This window comes from Hippoglossus hippoglossus, chromosome 24 (genome assembly GCF_009819705.1).
Source record: "Hippoglossus hippoglossus isolate fHipHip1 chromosome 24, fHipHip1.pri, whole genome shotgun sequence".
Taxonomy (NCBI): Eukaryota; Metazoa; Chordata; class Actinopteri; order Pleuronectiformes; family Pleuronectidae; genus Hippoglossus; species Hippoglossus hippoglossus.
In genome coordinates this window covers 7838654-7857990 of record NC_047174.1, presented here as the reverse complement: position 1 = coordinate 7857990, position 19337 = coordinate 7838654, and the positions used below count along the sequence as shown (strand labels likewise).

General features: G+C 43.2%; 1 protein-coding gene across 11 annotated transcripts in view; it reads right to left on the bottom strand.

Moving 5' to 3' along the window:
- utrn (utrophin) overlaps nt 1–19337 on the bottom strand; it is a 174200-nt gene that overhangs the window by 92844 nt on the left and 62019 nt on the right. Inside the window, exon 1 of one of the 11 annotated variants that reach the window (XM_034579156.1) lies at nt 15759–16162. The exons of the other annotated variants lie outside the window; for them this stretch is intronic. Within the exon in view, the coding sequence (XP_034435047.1) occupies nt 15759–15905 (147 nt within the window). The 5' untranslated portion in view covers nt 15906–16162. Of the gene's footprint in view, nt 1–15758; nt 16163–19337 lie in introns of those variants that run through there. 11 annotated transcript variants of the gene reach the window in all.

Below are 19337 nucleotides of genomic sequence, written 5' to 3'. Positions count from 1 at the left end.
CACACACACACACACACACACACACACACACACACACACACACACACACACACACACACACACACACACACACACACACACACACACACACACACACACACACACACAGGGTAAATGTACTCAACCCAATGGTCCAGAGTAATGCGTCTGCCTTACAGAGCTTTTTTTCCCCCAATGGTAGCCGCTATTGATTGCATCTCAAAATAGTTGCTCTAAAAGCTTTTGGGAAAGTGCGGTGAGACTCTTCTCTGGCTTCTTGTTTTCATAGTTTTTAAATATTGTGATCTTGTAGAGGCAAAGATTTAGGACAACACTGTTAGAACAAATCATAAGTTTACCATTTCTATCTTTGCTGTAAATGCTATATATATATTTTGGCGAAAAAATACACAGACAGAGCAGAACATACTATTCTGTAATCACACATTGGGCAGTCACTACATCGAACAATGTCAGTGACTGATGGTGACTTCGGTGACATTTGGAGAGTGTGATCACAGCTGGAGATATAAGTGTTGCTGAGTAATTGCCACGGTTGATCTGATCTAATTATCTACAGTGAGAGAAATGTGAGTTCCTATGCTTTGTACAAATTGATTGGCTCAAAACGATGCACATACTTTGCATACATTTTTCCTTTGTCTTAATAACAGCAAACAAATGTCAGTAAAGTAATAGTCTATTACAAGATAAATGTATGTAGGAGGACTTTTTGATCTTAGGTTTAAAAATCGCAACTTTGTGCGTTAGAAGCGTCATCAATCCCCACCACTCACTCGCAGTAAATCCAGCGGGGATCCTCTGCTGTGTTCACACATCGACTGCTCCTGGATTTCTACATACATTATACAAGGCGGAATAAGTCCGTGGACACTGCAGAGCGTCTTCCTCGGACATTTGCATTCACACGTGCACATCCTCCGGAGAAAATACAGAGGATCTGATGAGTTCAGTGCATGTCTGAAAGCAGCTTTAGAGTCTCCAATTAACCTAAACCCAATCTGCCTGTTTGTAGGAAGAAGCCATTAACTGGAGAAAACTGATGTTAACTCCACACAGATTGCTTCATGTATAAAATATATGAAATTGATGCTTTTCACATTCAATTTCAATTCACATGGAAACCCTTAATATTCTAAGTGGCTGCTTGAATCAAATGACCTGAGGATAAGGATATACAGGGAGGATATATGAAAACCACTCATAGTAAGTCATCTGCCAACAGCAATATGTAGCACATATCATAATTGTAAAGATCTTCCTATAAAAGTAGACTGCATCAGTTAAACAAATTGCCACAGACAGGCAGCACGGCAGTCTCACCTCGACTTAACCTTCAACATCAAAGCAAAATGCAAGATACCTCAAGGCAGGAGTGAAAAATCACATCAATTATTTTTCCCTCATTGAGACAATCCTCTGCTGAGAGAGGGAGACGATGAGGAGGGAGAGAAAAAAGAGGAGGAGAGTGAGATATGATACTGTAGCTGGAAGGTGAGACCTTGAGTGAGGGTAGCCAAGTTAAGAAAAGGAATTATGTAATAATCTGAGGCAGCAAAATGGGTCTTTCATTTACTGGTGTGTATACAATAACTAAACGTACCGTGTACAGGCGGTCGTGGGAGGGACGCAGCAATGAGCCAACACTGAGTCACTACAGTTTATTGGCAAAATGAACTACTGACACACACCAGCTCTTGTACTTGAAAATTAGCTCGAAAATAGAAACTGCTTTTTCCCAAATAGCAATTTCCTTTGACAAACAATGCTCCAAATGGGTCTGTTGTGCGAGATCTGTGCAACACCAGGCCATGGAAAATTTAGCTAAATATACCTTTAAAAAACAGTTTTCCTCAGGCTAGGTTTCCTGTTTGCACTGGCAACGTCGCTGTGGGTGTTGCTTTCTCTCCAAATGAATTTCCATGAAATATAAAGCAATGCACACACGATGGAGGGGGGGTGGGGGGACATCTGAGGTGCCGCAAATCACACTGGTGACTCAAATTTAATCACAAGATTTCCCAAAGTGCACGCTGTCTGTTGTGGAGACACAGCCATCATGCATAGAAAACGAGGATGAGATTCCATTAATATGCATGTACACACTACAAGCATCTGTATTTTTAAAACTAAAGTTCGGGTAAATAATTAACAATGACGAGATTTACTTTGCTCATCTTGCCAGTGCATATCAAGCTTAAATTAAAACCAAAAGACAAACATTAGCCAAAGCCATTAAGCTTCTGATGTCTAGAGTATAAATGCCGGTTTAGCGATTCTTAAATTTAGTTCTTCAAGTCTGAAACAACTTCACAATAATAAAGAAAGCAGCCACTTAGAGGTGTCAAGCATTAACAAGGTACTCGGTGCACTGAGTTCATTGGCAGAGATAGAGAAAGAGTGAGAGAGAGTGGTAGAGGCAGGAAGTAAAAAAAATAAGTAAGGGGAAAAAGAGAGTTAGAGACAGAGCGTGTGTGACGTCTCGATCTGTGCAGCCAATCAGTGTCAGAGTCACAAACACCAGTAAGTCTGTCGACTGTCAGAGCGATTCATCAATCTGGTCGGCTCCGTGACAAAGTGGGAAGAGTAGCACAGCTGCTGTGTGCAGGCTTGTGTGTGCGTGTGCGTGAGTGAGTGTTTGTGGTAGTTAATGAAAACAAACTAGTGAGCTTGCCAGATCGCTGATGAGTGAAGTGTCTATGGAAAGGTTGGAGCCCTAAATTGATTTACCACCTGTTAAATACCCAGGTCTGTCAGTTTGCTATATAAAAAAAGATAAGTGGCAAAGACGAACCAAAAAGTCGCTGGACTATATCAAACCATTCACAAAAAAAATGAAAAAAGCAGACAGCGAAGAAAAGTAAAGAAAAAGTGCACTCCCTCGTGTGATTGCTCCGCGCTGAAATAGGAGAATAGAAGTGAATAAAACACAATAGCCTGGAAAAAAAAACAGAAGTAATACCACAGACATAGCCTGAGACCATCTTCCATTACACAGGCTATTTGTCCCCTCCAATTCAGTCCCTATACATGCAGTTCCCAGAGGCAATACACACCAACATCAGCCCAACATCCCCTATGGGGAAATACAGCTCTGGGATTTCATCCAATCAGTATTACAACTGTTTTATATGATGGAAAGGCATCATGGCAGCAGTACAACCTGAACCTCTCAGGAGATGTGTTGGCTGGACATTTCTATTCAGAGTGAATTCACATCCAAGTAAGTGCACTGCAGTCTATTGTATTTTATTTTTTTTTTTTTACAGCAGCATTGAATTGCCTCATTATTTCCCATCAAAGACAAACTTAGGGAAGAGTTTTTTTAATCTTAAAAAATCACACGTCAGGCTGCTCAACGACTCATCTGCTTATTGTGTATGTGACACAACAAATGAAACGACCATGAGCCTTGTTTTTGATAGAAGTAAACCTCAGATTGTAAGAATAGAGAGAACAATTACTGAAGCCAGGTACAAGGACTCTGATGCATGCCATTCAGTGCAGGCCAGTTTTGTCCTAATTCAAACCATTAAAGTATCTGAACCCGAGATTTCAGTTGCTGGGAATGGAGAAGGAAAAGCTGCTTGACGCCAGACTGTAAATGATTATAAATCAAATCTCTTCTCTCACTTTACTGGCAGTCGGGCTCTTTTTTGGCCTTATAATTATTTTACTCGTAAATCACTTGACTTGAATTGATTTCATGCACTCTAGTCCCTCTTTCCGGGAGCTTTCTGGCCCGTTTCCTGACTTGTAGGTATCTCTGATTAGCCTCTGTTACTGCCACTAGGGAGCAGTTATTATGGAAAAAAGCAGTGCAAAAAAAATATTATGTTAAACAAAGAAAATAGTCAAATGTGTAAAGGAGATATATACTGCTTTTTCAGTTGGTCTTTCCTCTGGTGTGTTATTGGCACAGGAGATAAGAGACAGGAGCTAAAACCAAGTGGTTCAGGCAGAGGCAGAAAAGAGGAGCTGCAGAAATAGACACTTTGAGGAAAGTGATGTGTTTTTCTAAACATTAAAGCATGAAAAGCTTTTCAAGTGATAACACAAAATAAAAATATGAATCTGAATATTAGTACGATATATCTGTCTTTAACAAAACCTTAAAAAGGCATAAAAGTCACTCAGTTGCACTTGGCATTCAAATCAAGGATGCACAGCTCGTGGGTGATGAGTAATTGCAACAGAAATACTTTCCTTGGCGAACATTAGCCCATGTCGCCTTTTATGAAAGTGTAACCTTTACACGATGGTGCACTTCTTAAGCTGTGACCAAACTGCCTCAGCCCTGTATACATCTGCATGTGTAGGGTACGAAGACATTACATGTTTTTCATTATTTCTCCATTTCATCTCCTCTCGCCCGCCTGCTCCCTGGTGTCCGTCTTCCAAAGGGTTGCCTGTGACACTGTCATGGCAACAAGCATTTGGAGTTGATAATGCTTACAAGCAGCAGCGTATAGTATCATAACCCATCATAATAAAAAGACATTAATGCCGTTAGTCTTTTCATATGTGTGTGTTTTGCTACGGAAAAGTATTGAAAATCCATATCAGTGAGCTGCAGTTCCAAGAGGAGGAATATGGATCTTGTTGAGGAGTGAAATAGGATCAACTGTGAGGTGAAGTTGGATTTTTGTAGTGAACACAGGCCCATGTATGTTGAACCTTATTGTCCAATAAAGAGGAAGTTGAACCCAATTGCAAAGTGCCAAGTTTTGAATTGTGATCACAAGTGTGGCTCATAACTGAAGCAGAAATATCTCAGATATAAGCTTGTTTTCCTTCAAGGGGTGTCATGGTTACTACGGTAAGAGGCTCAGATACAGTATATACACAAATGGTATAACTGTTACTTCTTTGGGCTGCTGATTACAATGCCGCTGAGACAGGTACCGTCAACAGCGAGGAAACCTCAGGCAGACCCAGAACATATTGGGAGGATTACACTAAGTATCCCACCTGGCCTGGAAACAGTTTAGGATCCCACTGGAGAGGCTGAGTGACATTTGAGCTACTTGTTTTCCGTCATAGATTGCTTTATAGATAATGTTTTTTAAAACACACGTTTGTGAATATTTAAAAAAGCAAGGTTTTTCACAATCCTTTTCTGAAACCACTTGGGCACGTTCAGTAGAATAGCAAACAAATGTTTTCGAAAACACAGGAGAAGGGCATAAAGCTGTAGAATAGAGCTGGTGGATACGATGGAAACAGTGATATCTCTGTGGTGCTAACAGGAGACAGAGTGGAACGACGTATGGCGAGTAAGTAAAGAGTGGAGCTAAACTGCAGGGCAAGAATGCATCCTCCAGCCAAACAGAGGAGACGGACAGGGACAGAGTTAATGTCATGACGACAAAGGGGCCAAACAGAAGACTTTGAGCTATAAGTGAAAATGAACTTGAATTTAGTGCCATGTTGAGTGGTTCAATCAAACTCTGGAGTGGGGATTAGTACCTGACCTTAACCCTGACCACTTACCACCTAACATTGACCCTAACCACAACCAATTAACCTGGACCCCCAAACACCTAACATAACCATGACCTCTAACCACAACCAATTAACCCGGACCCCCAATCAGCTAACATTAACCCGAACTCTGACCGTAACTTAAGCGATAAAAAACAGCAACCAATGCCATTGAAACCAAGAAAACTTTTCACATTGGTACAACATGAAAATGTCAAGCCCACTTCCATGTATAGGATTTGGATTTTACACACTACCTGCCAGTGCACTCACATACTTTACATTTCACGACTTCTCTCTTGTTGTTTATTTGCACTGCACTCCGCAAATTGCTGCGTGGTGTTTTCTGATAAAGTTGATGTTTATGTAAGTGGTGGCTTTTGCTGTTTACTAGAACAAACACTTATTTGTCAATATCTTTCATGAAGGTTACATAGCTTGACTGCTAATATGCTTTATTAAAAGGTATTAAGGCTGTTGAAAAACTGAATTAATTTCTATGAGCATGTCTAAGCTGTTAATTATAAAAATTCCCACAGCATAAATAAATGCTGCCACTTTTTCGAGAAAAAAAAACTAGAATTATGTTTTTTCCTTTTTTTCCAATGTGAATCATGTACATATATTTTTACTATGTCAGCAAACACCCTTTCCTTAGCTGACCCAAAAGGCTTCCTCACGTTACAATGACTCGTAAGAAACGACCTTTTTATACTTTAACACTGAGAATTCAAACAGATGACTTCAGATCAAATACTTCATATTTTCCACACATATAAGCCCCTGTTAAAACTTTGAATAAAACTTGTCAGCCCAGCCAACACAAAGGTCAGGGTTAAAGAGCGCTTTATGAGCCACGTCCCCTCTGTGAGCTGGGCCCTCTGTGAGTGAGAGGCGACATTTAGCAGTGACTTGTAAGGCCACTCTGACTAAGCGAGTTATGATCCCACACAGAGCAGAACAGAGCAAAGCGAGACAGTCAGACTGAGGTGATATCAGACGGAAGGTCAACGGGAGGAAGGAGAGAGTCAGAGGGATTGGGCGTCCTCGTCTATTGCCCTGTCACTCATTTAGCCGCATGGCGATGTCTGGCAGGGCGGGGACTAAAGTGAGCTATAAATAGAGTGAGGCAGGATGGGAAGAGGACAGAGGACAATAATGATACATCAACCAGGTGGCGAGGTGGGCTCCTGTGATGTGTGTGGCAATTACTGGTCCCTCTCCGGGATGGAAAACATCAATCCCAAATTAAATGTTGATGAACTACCACAAATCGACATAGCGAATACGCACATAAACACACACACACAATCTATTTATAGCTCTGTCTTTGTCAGGACCGTCATTTCGACTTTGAATCATTTTTTCTAACCACAAACCGTTGAATTCACCCGACCCCAGCAAGATTGATCTGAACGTGGAGGCTTCCCTTGTTTTGACTATTAATGTGAGAAAGAAGAGAGTGAAAAGCAAAACAAAATGCATCAACACAATCTTCACCCAAACGTCCACCAAGGCTGAATTCTCAAAACCCTTATACATGAATCCTCAGTTTAACAAGTGGACACGGAGCATCCTTTGTATTCAGTGAGCTCAGTAAAGGTAATGACACAAACACACACACAAAACCACATTTTAGGCCGATCCCCCTCTGATGTCTGAAGCGTACAGGGTTTTTTCAAGGACACTTTCCAGCGAATCTCACAGAGACGATCTAATTAGTGTCATTAGCATTATCTAATTGGCGCTTTAAAATTGAAAGATTAGCTCTGGTGCTAACTGTGCTAACCTATTTTAGGATTTCCGAGACTGACAAAGAGAGCGAGAGCGAGAGCGAGAGCGAGAGCGAGAGCGCTTACAAGTCCATCACAGGAAATTAATTTAGCTCTGGGTATATAGTTTGATCCTTCAACCTCAGAAATAGACACATGGAGGCCATGAGAGGCGGAGGTTACGGCCGGGGGGGTCTGGCCCCCCTTCGCGCTCCCGCCCCCCACTCCACTTCACTAATTAACAATTGTTTTAATCCTCCTTTAATTCTGCAGACAATTGCACAATTTGTGCGAGTGTTTGTGTGTGTGTGTGTGTGTGTGTGTGTGTGTGTGTGTGTGTGTGTGTGTGTGTGTGTGTGTGTGTGTGTGTGTGTTGCACGGCAAGGGTCCCTCACACCGTTCACCAGATTAGTCGAGCTACTCTCCACCAAGCGTTGCCCACAGCGACCCAAGGTAATTGCTTTTTAATTAAGCCCCCGGTGCTAATCCCAATGATATTTAGCAGAGACACACACCAGCGCGGACTCATGCGCACACATGCACTTTCCTGCACATACAGAGGCTGAAAAGGGGACATGGAATGAAAAGAAGAGGAAGACATTCCACAAGATTTACCCGTCTGTACACCAGACCAATGTGTAATAGGCTTTGTTGTTATTACTCTTTTGTCCACACTGGTAGGTAAGGCCGGGAGAATATGAAGTCATTCATGTAGTGAAGCAACAAATGAATTTTCCCCTCGTGCCCAATCTGAGAATATCCCTTTAGACTGAAAATGAGCACCCAGATCGATTCCGGACATTGTGTGTGTGTCTGCGTGTGTGTCAAGGTTTGTGTGTGTGTCATAATCTCTCCAGTGACCCACAATTAGGCCCTGCACACCTCAAAGATGTAAACTTCTATCGAGCAGTTCTCCTCAGATGTTCCGAAAACGATACTGGCATCAGAAATGCCAAAAACGCTGAGTTGGGCATCAGCAAGTTCACAAATCTATGTCCCGATCCGATACCACTTCTTTAAGTTATATAAGTTTCACCCAAATAAAACTGCAATTTCTTTTCCTGGAAATCACTTTTTCTCTGCTGCTACAAAACATCAATTGCGCTGTATTGCTACAGGCAAGTACAGTTTCTAAAGTGACAAATAAGTAGTGATTTCCACGCTGGAAAGTCCCACAAGTAAAGCGGCAACATGTACTATATGCAAAACTTCAGTTATAATGGTTAAAAAGTATTTATAGTTAGTATTTATATAAGTTATATAGCCTAAGTAGTTCAATTAAATGCACTGGCATGAGATCTGTATTCTGTATCCGCCAATAAACAAAGTCCAAGAATCGAAATCGGTATTGGAAAGAGGAAAGATGGTGCAGCAACATTTCTACTTTCTTCTTCTGTCAGTCTATGTCTCTTTCTTTCCCTGCCCTTTCTCCAGATCCAACAATCACTTTCTCTTGTCACAACCACTATCTCCTTCACTTCATTTCTATCCTTCCACAATGTCTCTCTATCAATCCTCACACTTGTCTGCCATTTTGTTCTCTGTCATGCGTTTTTTCTTCCTCTCCTCCCTTTTGACTCACCCTCTTCTTTTTTTCCGAGGGACATCACATTCATCTCCTCCAGGGTCATCGGTGGAAATGTCCCAACTGTCAGACATTTAGGTGATAACTATGAAATATGCCGAACCAATGAACACCCTCACTGGCACCACAGTCGTAAATCTCATTTCAATTCTTCTCATCCTCAACCCGCTCGGAATTTCCTTTGATGTCATTGGTCCGATGTGTGAAGGTACCACGCGAGGGAAGTTCGGGCTTATGTTGGACCGTCTTTCACAAACACTTCCATTGCTCACGCTGATCCACTCTGATCCCTCGCTCGACTTTCTTGAACATCCCCTGTTTGATTGGGCCGTCTCATTTCTAATCTTATAACCACGACCTTTCTGATTTAACACCTCTTTTTGGTTTTTACTAAAAAACGCTCGGCGCGTGAAGATACACGTCAAGAGCAAGAGCTCCTTTGAGCAAAGTTAAGCTTTTAAACAAACTGCTCAGTATTTCAGAGAGGGATATTACTGACTTTACCCGTCATACTCATCAAACTCTCCCCCCATGCAATTTCTGCAGTGGCATCTGACTCCGGCTACTCATTCTGGTTGTTCGCTCTCTGGCAGATTACAGACTATATATAGCGTGATTTATCTTTAATCTCCCTGTGATATAACCGTGCAAACCATTTTCAGTAGTTCTTTGTTTTTGCCGCACCACAGTAGTTCCCTCTGAGCGCATCCTGAACGCACCGGCCTCCTCTTTTAACCAAAGCACTGATAACTTCCTTCTTCCCTCTACCGTCTTTTGGATATCCTCTTTTCTGTTATTCATGATCTTCTTTCTTGATTAACTTTTCCTACTTCACTCATTTTGGGGGCGGTTCTGCTTGTATTTAGAGGGAATTTTTTATAAGCAACATGCATGCCAAATACAAGAGGCGACGCACACACACAAACTCGCACCCAACCTTGGGCTATTAAGGCGACTCGCGCATGATGTGTGAGTGGGTGTAGTTTCAGCCTCCCAGGATCTGACCCTGCGTGATTAGATGTTGCCGTGTCAGAAAAAAAAAGACGAAGCATTTGATCAATGTTTTAGCTGCATGTAATGATCTGCTTCATAAGCGTGGCATCAAGGCAAGCTCAAGTAGCGTGTAAGCCATCTGTCTGCGACTTCAGGAAAAGATGGGCAGTTTTCGGAAGACGAGAGGAAAAGAGGGGGAGCATGAATGATTTAAGAGTGGCATGCAACGAGCAGATGACTGCATAAATAGAAAGAGGGGGGATATGAGCTAGAGCATATGCTGCGTATGGCTTACTGAGAAGTGGTATTAGGGAAATTGGTACAGAGAGGAATTATGACAGGAGAGGGAGACGACAGGTACAGTAATGGAAGGGAGTGTGGCTTTAAACTAAAAAAGTTTGATTGGATAAAACTTTTCTTTCCCTTTAGTATGATTGTACTGGGAGCCCTCAAGGTTGGTTAATTGATCAAAGTTTGTCTCCACAGAAAAGGCAACCTTCAGAAACAGAAAGCAAAATGAAGTTGTGAATAAGAGATTTGAAAGAGTGACAAATCACAGGAAATGTTCCCGGGGTCTTCCGCAAAACAGACAAAATCCAAAATCACACGGGCTCGGTGCGGCGCCGCGGACATAAAACACGAAACCACTGACGTGTAGCGGCAGCAGACGTTATCTTTCAAGCAAACGTGCCGCACCTCTTTTTTTAAAGAATTAACTACCCTTGACAAGGGAGAAGGGAAAGTGGCCAAAAGGTAGGGGAGACACACAAAGGAGAAAGATTGAGCAGTAAAGATGCTGCAGGTAGATCGACAGGCAAGGATGGAGGAACGGGGAGAAACGTAAGAGTGAGTGACAGACAGTGTGAATGGGATAAAAATAAACACAGTTTCTAGGTTAAATCTATTGAGTAGTAATTGGATCAATTCTCATGGCTGATGTTACCGACTGTGTGTGTGTGTGTGTGTGTGTGTGTGTGTGTGTGTGTGTGTGTGTGTGTGTGTGTGTGTGTGTGTGTGTGTGTGTGTGTGTGTGTGAGGCTGATGATGAGAGAATCACACACCGCCATCTCTCCTTCAATCTGAAACGTATATTCGGCAGCACCACAGAGATTGAGGCGCTAGTGTAAACAGAGAGAAAACCGCGAGTTAGTGACGTGTTTGTGGGCATCGATGGTGGCGGGGGGGGGGACGACGACACACATAGCTCTGGCCTTGTCAAAAAGTAGATTAATTGTCTGGCAGAGAAGAGAAGGAGGAGCGAAAAAGGAAAATGAAAATGATTTCTCCCACTTAGGTCGCCCCCTGGATCACACCCAGGTACACAGTGCAGCCGACACTGAAGGGGGGGAGCTGGAAGGTCAAGCTGGCAACAAAAATGTCACCTTCTCCCGATCTGCATGTTCCTCGTTCTCTCCGTTTAGAGTTACCTCTATTTTTGGTACTTTAAGATTGTATTTTGACCGTATTACAAATTCAATATTCAAGAAGTTGATTGTCATCACGGGAGCACAAATGAAATTATGACTCAAATCAAACTGTTTCCTGTTGTTAAGTTTAACAAAGGAAATGTTGAGTATGATAAATAATGAACAATATGTATATTGCATCATCTATTTAAGTGGTATGCTAAATATGATGTTTGTAGTGCAGTGTTTTAAGTGTTTTATTGCTCTATTAGAAGGAGAGGTGGTCAGGGCATGAAAAAAAGGAATGAAAGTACGAGATGGAGCTGAATGCATCACAGTGGAGCCTTTTGGCCACTGAGTCTGCAGGAAGCCGGAATCGTTATGCTGCCTCGACCGTGGTGTGATCCAGCTCGGCAAGTCTTGGCCGGCCGTAGATCACCATGTGAGATGAGTTAGAGAGTTCTGGCCGAGTCTGCCCTCTGAAAACAAACACGACTTCCATGACGGCTGGATCTTCAACCTCAGGAAGTTTTAGCAAAATTGAATCATATCATTTCAGTTCTTGTATGGCTGTGTTGTTTTGGTAGAAAAACATTTTGATCACATCTCACCAATACAGGGAACTGTGATCACATTTAAGCAATATTTATCCATATGTTAATATACTATATATATATAATCTTCAATGGAATTTCCCATTGACACTTTCATGTCTGTCTCTGCCTCCGTTTCTCTCTCTTCCTCCCTGGCTGCAAAGTGTTGTTTACTCTGACCGTCACATGTCGACAGTCCGGGTGGTTGCAGAGCTTTCCAGCACCATAAAGTCCATCTGATGATAAACCGCAAAGGCATTAGCAGTTTCGAGCTTGCTGTTGGGGCCTGTCTGAAAGCCACTAATGGAAATGTGTGCACAAAATCCATCGCTATAGTGCACCGTAACACAACACACACATGCACACACACACACAACACACAACTGGCTCGATAAATGCGTTTACTGTAAATGGGAGAGACAAAGAAGGATGTAGAGATTGAGAGAGAAGTAGCAGGGGGGAATTTGTCTATATTTATATTTGCATCTATTTAAATCTGTTGTAATTTATTACATATTTAATTTGACCACCCAAATCACCACTACTGACAATAGGGAGTCCATCTGCAGGGATTTACGTGTAATGTTGATGCAGATTCCTGTCTTCATTTCCTTTTATTGTTTCTTCTCTCTCCCAAAACTGTCCTGACGCATTTAAATGATCTGAATTTATGAATCTGTTCCCACTTAAGTCTCCTCTGCTTGTGAATCCTCCCCCATGCTGCGGAGTAAGTGTATGTGTGTATACTTATGCTTGATTGAGTAAATGCGTGCGTGCATGTGTGTGTGTGTCAGTGAATGAAATGGCTCTAAGCGTGCGTGAAAGGAAATATCTGCGATTTGTATGTGAGACGGGTTACTGGAGGGAAAGGGTGGGGGCGGGGGGGGGGGGGGGGTTGTGGCTGCACCTGAGGCTCCAACTGCTAATGCTAACACTTGCTAATAACCCGAGGGACCCTGGTGGAGGCTCAAGGACGGTGGAGGTCAGGCAGCTGGGCTCCGTGCCTGTGCCTGAGTCACCTGTCCTGAGGTATCTGTGAGCCAGGAGCAAAGGTGGAAGGATTGTTGAGCCCAGAGGCCAAAGCAGTTGCCAGACAAACAGTGGGAAAGACAAGCCATGACTCCACATTGTCACAGCTTCGGGGCTGATTCTAGACACACACACACACGGCAGGGGCCAATGCCACAAGATGAGAGTAGCAGGACAGTCCTCAGGAGAGAAATGGGCCCTTCAGCCAATTCTCAGCTACTGATTACACACTGAGAGACGGAGCAAAAAGAGAGGAGATGAAATGAGCCGTCTGGGCCCCTCTGTATGTCTCAGTGTAATCTAATCAGTCATTCTACCCACAAGGACATTAAACCAGTAAATTACTCATATCACAAATAAAGTAGAAGGTCACATGGGTCGAGGGAGGTGAAAAGAAACAATTGGGACTTTAAGGATTCAGTGAAATTCTCATTTAAGGCATATATCTGACTTTCTTAATGGGCGTGAGTGTGATCCTTGTGTGGAACAAATGCCCTCGAGTAGGACAACATACATAAACAAAGCCTCAGGGAACACTGTACGGATGTAAAATTAGTCTAATAGCGTACAACCTCATTATACATTAATGTTTTGTATCGAGAAAGTGGGAGAAGAAAACAATTCACGCAGCAAATAATAGATGCAATTCTGGAAACACTTCAAGTTAAATAGCTTCTGCTCCAAAGGCTGCAGAGCTCAGTATTATACATCAACACAATGAGTGCTCTTAAAGGGCCATGCAAACGGGCACACGCACCGAAAAAACGCTGCCATTGAAGAACGATTAATGCAAAAAAGACGAGTAAAAGGTTATGATCGAGTAGGTTTTATAAACTTCCCATCAATCGTAGCTCGGGGAGCCGGCTCAGGGGTCACTCTGCTCTGTGCTGCCACTGTGAGACATAGTGAGGACCAATATGATGGAGGTCAATAAGTTTTAGAAGATAAGCTTGGCTTTGCAGCTTTATTGGACTGCCAGGGGATGAAATACAGCCTGCGTCTAATGTAAAGCCTTTATGTCAGAGGGCCTGATGTCAAGGAGAGTTGTTGACTTGGTCACTCAGATCGGTTTGAACTTACGAATATCAAATATGGGCCTTTTTTAATATCTGCTCTCAAGTTCTCAACTTGTTCATTAAAGTAGAATATTCGAAATCAGACAATGGCCAGGTGGGTTGTTTTTAGAACCAACGCTGTCCTGAAGGAGCAGGAGAGGCCGAACCCAAGAGGGTGAGCCCCGAGCAAATCCATCATCGAGGAGTCACTGTTCCAGTCTGGCAGCCGGTGAGCGCGCCCCGGGGAGGCAGGACAAGCCCGGCATTACTGATTCCCCGAAGGGAAGGCCAAACGAAGCTGGAATGACTGATGCAACCCAAGGGGAGGGTAATCGAGTGTGGAATGACTGATGTCTCCCGCTGGTAGGGACGCAATCCAGGAACAGGTCCGGCCTCTAAGGACGTTGAACGGAGCCAACTGAGTGATCGTACTCCAGATTAGAGTTTACAATGAAGGGGAAGGACGAGGGATTCTGTGCATGTGCCGTAGAAGAGATCAGATTTCACCTGTTTTCCTTGTAAAATAAGCAGGAGGCAGAATGGCACATGCATGATAAATAACTGAGGAAGAGCAAATCTGTGTGTAGAACTCTCATGCCTAAGTCTCGACCTTTTGCCGTCTCTGTTGCTCTCTGTATTTCTCCGGTTTTTAGACTGGAGGTTGAAGCAAAACCTGTGGAAGTCTGTGACAGACTTTGCCAAAAACACAAAGAAAGACTGACAAACAACCACATCTACGCGGTAGAGACAGGGCCGAGCACTAAAGAGAGACGGATTTATGGATTAAGGACGGATTAAGTCGAAGTTTGTTGAGGCGTGATTGAAAACTAGTCCGGTGCATTAGTCCCTCACTCTCACTCTGGGCTGTCAAATCCCAGCAGCTGGTCCCCTCTGCCCTCTGACTCTCTGAGAGTCAGTCAATGTTGTGCCACAGCAAAGAAGATCAGCGATCAATAATGATCAACAAGACAAAATGACGACGAGTCCACCGCACACCACTGGTTGTTTCCTCTAAGGTGAAATCAATACGGCCGACAAACTGCGGTAACAGGTTACAGAGCGACACGACTGGGTTTAGTTTGTCATTAAACATCCAGATCAGTCTGTTCAGCTCATGCTAATTCATTCAAGGCAGGAATATGATCAGCCGTGTGTGTGATTTCAGCATTTAAATGACTCCACCATAACAAAGTCTCTTAATAACTTCAATTAGGGAGTTTAATTATTTATCACAGGCAGAGTGCAGATTTAATCAATACTTCACACACACAAATGTATTAGTTTATGCCTGCACCACTATAAAGTCAAAAGTTGCTTAAAAACTGACAGCATACAGTGAGAAAACTCAAAGCAAGCAAGTGCGCACACACACACACACACACACAACAGGGATGCACAGTTGGAATCATTGTTATGCAGGAGAAGTGCCAAAAGTCCTGAAGTCAGGTGTTTATAAATTTTTTATATATATGATTTTTTTTGTTCCAGCCTCAGTATGTGGAGGTGATAACTCCCCAAAAAACATTGCACAGACTGTCTTGACAACCAAATGACTTATGAAGAAAAGGACAAAAAAAAATAGAGGACAAACACTGGATGAGGGAACGACAGACAACTTGGTGACACTTAGGAAAAGAAAAGGAAAAACTCAAAGACCTTGCAAAAGCTATCACACAAACTCACAATCAGCTTTCTCAAATCCAAAAGCCACACTCCAAAAATACAGTAACAACAAAAAGTTTGCATATGCGAATATTTCCATCTGATTTCCACATTTCCATCTAAATAAAGAAACTCTGTCCTCCAGCGGACTCTCTCTCTCTCTCTTGGAGTCCACGTACCTTGCAGAGTTTGTGGTAGCGCGGCGAGGAGATGGCCATCCTCTGGAGCCTGTGAAGGAAGACCACCACTTTCTGGAGAGAGGTCCGGACCATGGCCATCATCTTAAGACTGCTACAAGCCTGCAGCAGCCTGCTCCTGGTCCGCATGCTAGCACTGCCCTACCCCGCTCATATTGTTCTCCCTCTCCCTCTCCCTAGCCAGCCGACCAGACCCCAGCCAAGCTGACGTGATGCGCACACACACACACATGAACACACACACAAAGAGGGAGGAAAACACACACACACACACACTTGCAAACGTACTCAGCTCAGCATGCCTCTATGTTGCGTCACATATACACACACAAACTACACAGAGTGAGCGCAGCCTCAGATAGGTCTACCCCTCTCTCTCCCTCTATCTCTCTCTTTATAAACAGACAGCTCCCAGCACACACACACACACAGTCACACACACATGTGATGATGCAGGAGAGCGGGACGAGACAAGACACTCACTTTCTCCTCCACGCGGACATTTACACGTGCACCACCGACCGCAAGAGCCAGAAGGGAATCAAACAAATCACTTGTGACGCTACCCTGCAGAGTCAGAGGAGGGTGACGAGGAAAAAGAAGATGAAGAAGAAGAAGAAGAAGGGGGGGAAAAAAAAGATCAACAGGGAGAAAAGAGTTGAAAGTGGCAGCAAGCTGGACAGGAGAGGAGAGAGGAAGGCGCGAGTTGCACCGGACGAGAAGAGACGCTGGTTACGCGGCTCACTTTTTTTACTGCCACTGATCCAGAGAGAGAGGAAGAGACTGAAAGGTAGAGAGAGATACAGTAATCCTTCTGGACCACAGAGAGAGAGAGAGATAAAGAGAGAGAGAGAAAGAGAGAGAGAGAAGAAATGAAGGAGAGAGACGAATCAAAAGCAGTAGTGTAAGGGACAAAAAATGATTCCTCCGGCGTGACGGGATAATGACACTACGAAGGCGACCTACAGATCAATGAGCGAGACAAAGAGAAAAAGGGAAAGAGAGCAACAGTGAGTGGGAGAGAAAGAGAGAGAGAGCTCCGAGCACAAATGAGATGCGCACACACTCACACTCACACACACACACACACACACGGACACACAACAGGGTTACGGAGAGGGAGGAGTCTTTTCAGGCATGGAGGGTTCCTGGAAGTTAAAGTCCCATTCATTTTCTGCACGGCAAGTGTTAGTGACGGACAGCTGGAACGCTTCCACGGCTGGACGACACCATCCATCATGAGTACAAAAGACGAGTAATTGTATTAGACTGTCGACCACTGTTCCAACCCTATAGTTTAAGTTATTTTAACCCAAATCATGATCTTTTTTTCCTAAACCTGACAAGTCGGTTTTTTTGTGCCCTAAATACAACCTGTGACAGTTCGAGTGCTGAAAAGATAATTTGAAACCAGTCTGTGCTGGGATGGAGCCGCTCGTACGAGACAGTCTCAGCTGTCGTTCATGATTTTTACAGCATCAAATAACTAATTAAAACCAAACTTGAACACTTGAACATCAGTGTGATTAGAACTACCTAAAATGACAGAAACCATTTTTGACAAATTTATCTTAATGTGTATGTCTTAGCCTATGTCCCATCCACTAACTTGGAGATGGCAGGGTTTTACAATTGCATTGTCATATCGGCCATCTTTATATACAGTCTATGGTACCGACTGTTTTAAATGTTGATTTCCCATATCTCTCTGGGGAGAGGGGGGATGTGTTCTTGTTGTTATGCATCGTCTTTCATTCCGTCGTTGGCAAAATGAGGCTTTAAAATAATATTAACTGAGAAGAAATGAGGGAGGCCTTACTGGAGAAGAGCAGATTGAAGATAAGAAAAATAAAAGGTGGGAGGAAAGTTGAGAAGGAAAAAATGTAGGAAGACACGGTCGAGACAAGATAAAAAGGTTTTTAAGCATCGTTTTATCTGTGCAGAAAAAGGCTAAATCTTTGGAGGATAAACCTGTTTGAAGCGTACATAGGTACAGTAGAGATGACATCAAGAGACAACGGGGGAAAAGAAGAATGAGAGAGGCAGGTAAAAGCACAGATACTGGAGCTGCACAATCAGCAGCTATCATAATAAAAGTGCCGCTCAGCTCTCGCAGAGCCGCTGACCACACAGTATTACGCACAGGTGGGTATTGTGCATCTATTCATGCTCTCTGTGATGCTTACTTTTATTCAAAGTGCAGCTGAAAAAAACCTTCTCTTTCTCCCAGCCGAGAGACAAGAGGCTTTTATTTGACGTGGGGGTGAAAAAAACCTCAGTATCGCCCAAGAGCTGAACGCTTCACACGTATCTGTGACTCATCATTCAAACTGACGCACACACACACAAATGGTATTTTTCGGCCTCGCAATACGAGACGCATTATAATACTTGGTACCTGCGTGTACTGTCACTTTATACAGATAAGGGCGGGGACTCCGAGGCTGGGAGGAGAAATGAGCACAACTAAATGAACACAAATACAAAACGCCTGTAAACCAACGCTCATCGACCCAGCCAGCTAGAATAATCGTCATTTACCAACAGGGCTCATGCACACACACAACAATGGAGAGAAGGGATCATGGTAAGCTGAGTGAAGAGCTGTGTTTAGACAAGGTTTAACTCGATACAGCGTCCAATTCAAGTTATTCCACCGGGTATCGACTCGGCTTCACAGGGAATTACAAGGGAGGCCGAGTGTTTTGTTGGCTTGGTGTTAAAGGCAGTGACAGTACTAGGTCTCAACTAAGGGGTTTGACATGTACATCTCCGCTGCTCACGGTGCCTTGGTCAACACACACACACACTCACACACACACACACACACACACACACACACACTCACACATATAAGGCAAGCCTGATAAAAGCAGCTCTTGAAGCTGTGCGCACCTTTGCACTTTTCTGCTGGATGCCATTAGTGCTACAGCTTCCAGTGTGGTGTGGTATGATTAAAGGGATTATGCTCCATATATCATGTACCACACACCAGCCTCAGTGTGAGCAATGTACAGTATTATATTCCATAAGATTAGGTATAAATCATAATGTATCTGGTTGTATTGGACCATTACAGGGGATTTTTCAGGTTTGAAATCCCAGAAAATGAGCTACTCACAATGTACTATCAAAAATAAAGCGACATAAAACTAAGTATTGTTCAAATTGTAACTAATTCATATAGTCCTGTCTACCATTACCATACAAAATATGTCAGAGCCTCATTGACTTGACATTTAAGGATGTTCCAGCACCGGTAGCATCAGAAGTACCTTCAATATGGCCAGTGTCAGACATGTTCGAGTATGCAAATCTATGTACCGCTCATATGTGAGTTCTCCTGATCACTCAACCAGTGCGAAGGCTTAAAAGAGCAGTTACTATTCACAATGACCTGTATCCAAAACTTCTGATTAAAGTAACTGGACACTGAGCAGCCATCGTGAGTTCAGTAAACCGTGGGGGGATGTCGGCACTACGTCAGCACTCGTCCTCTACGGCTCGAAGTCTGCCTCCGTCTCATTAACCCACTTTCTAAACTTAAGTGCCATCCATCAA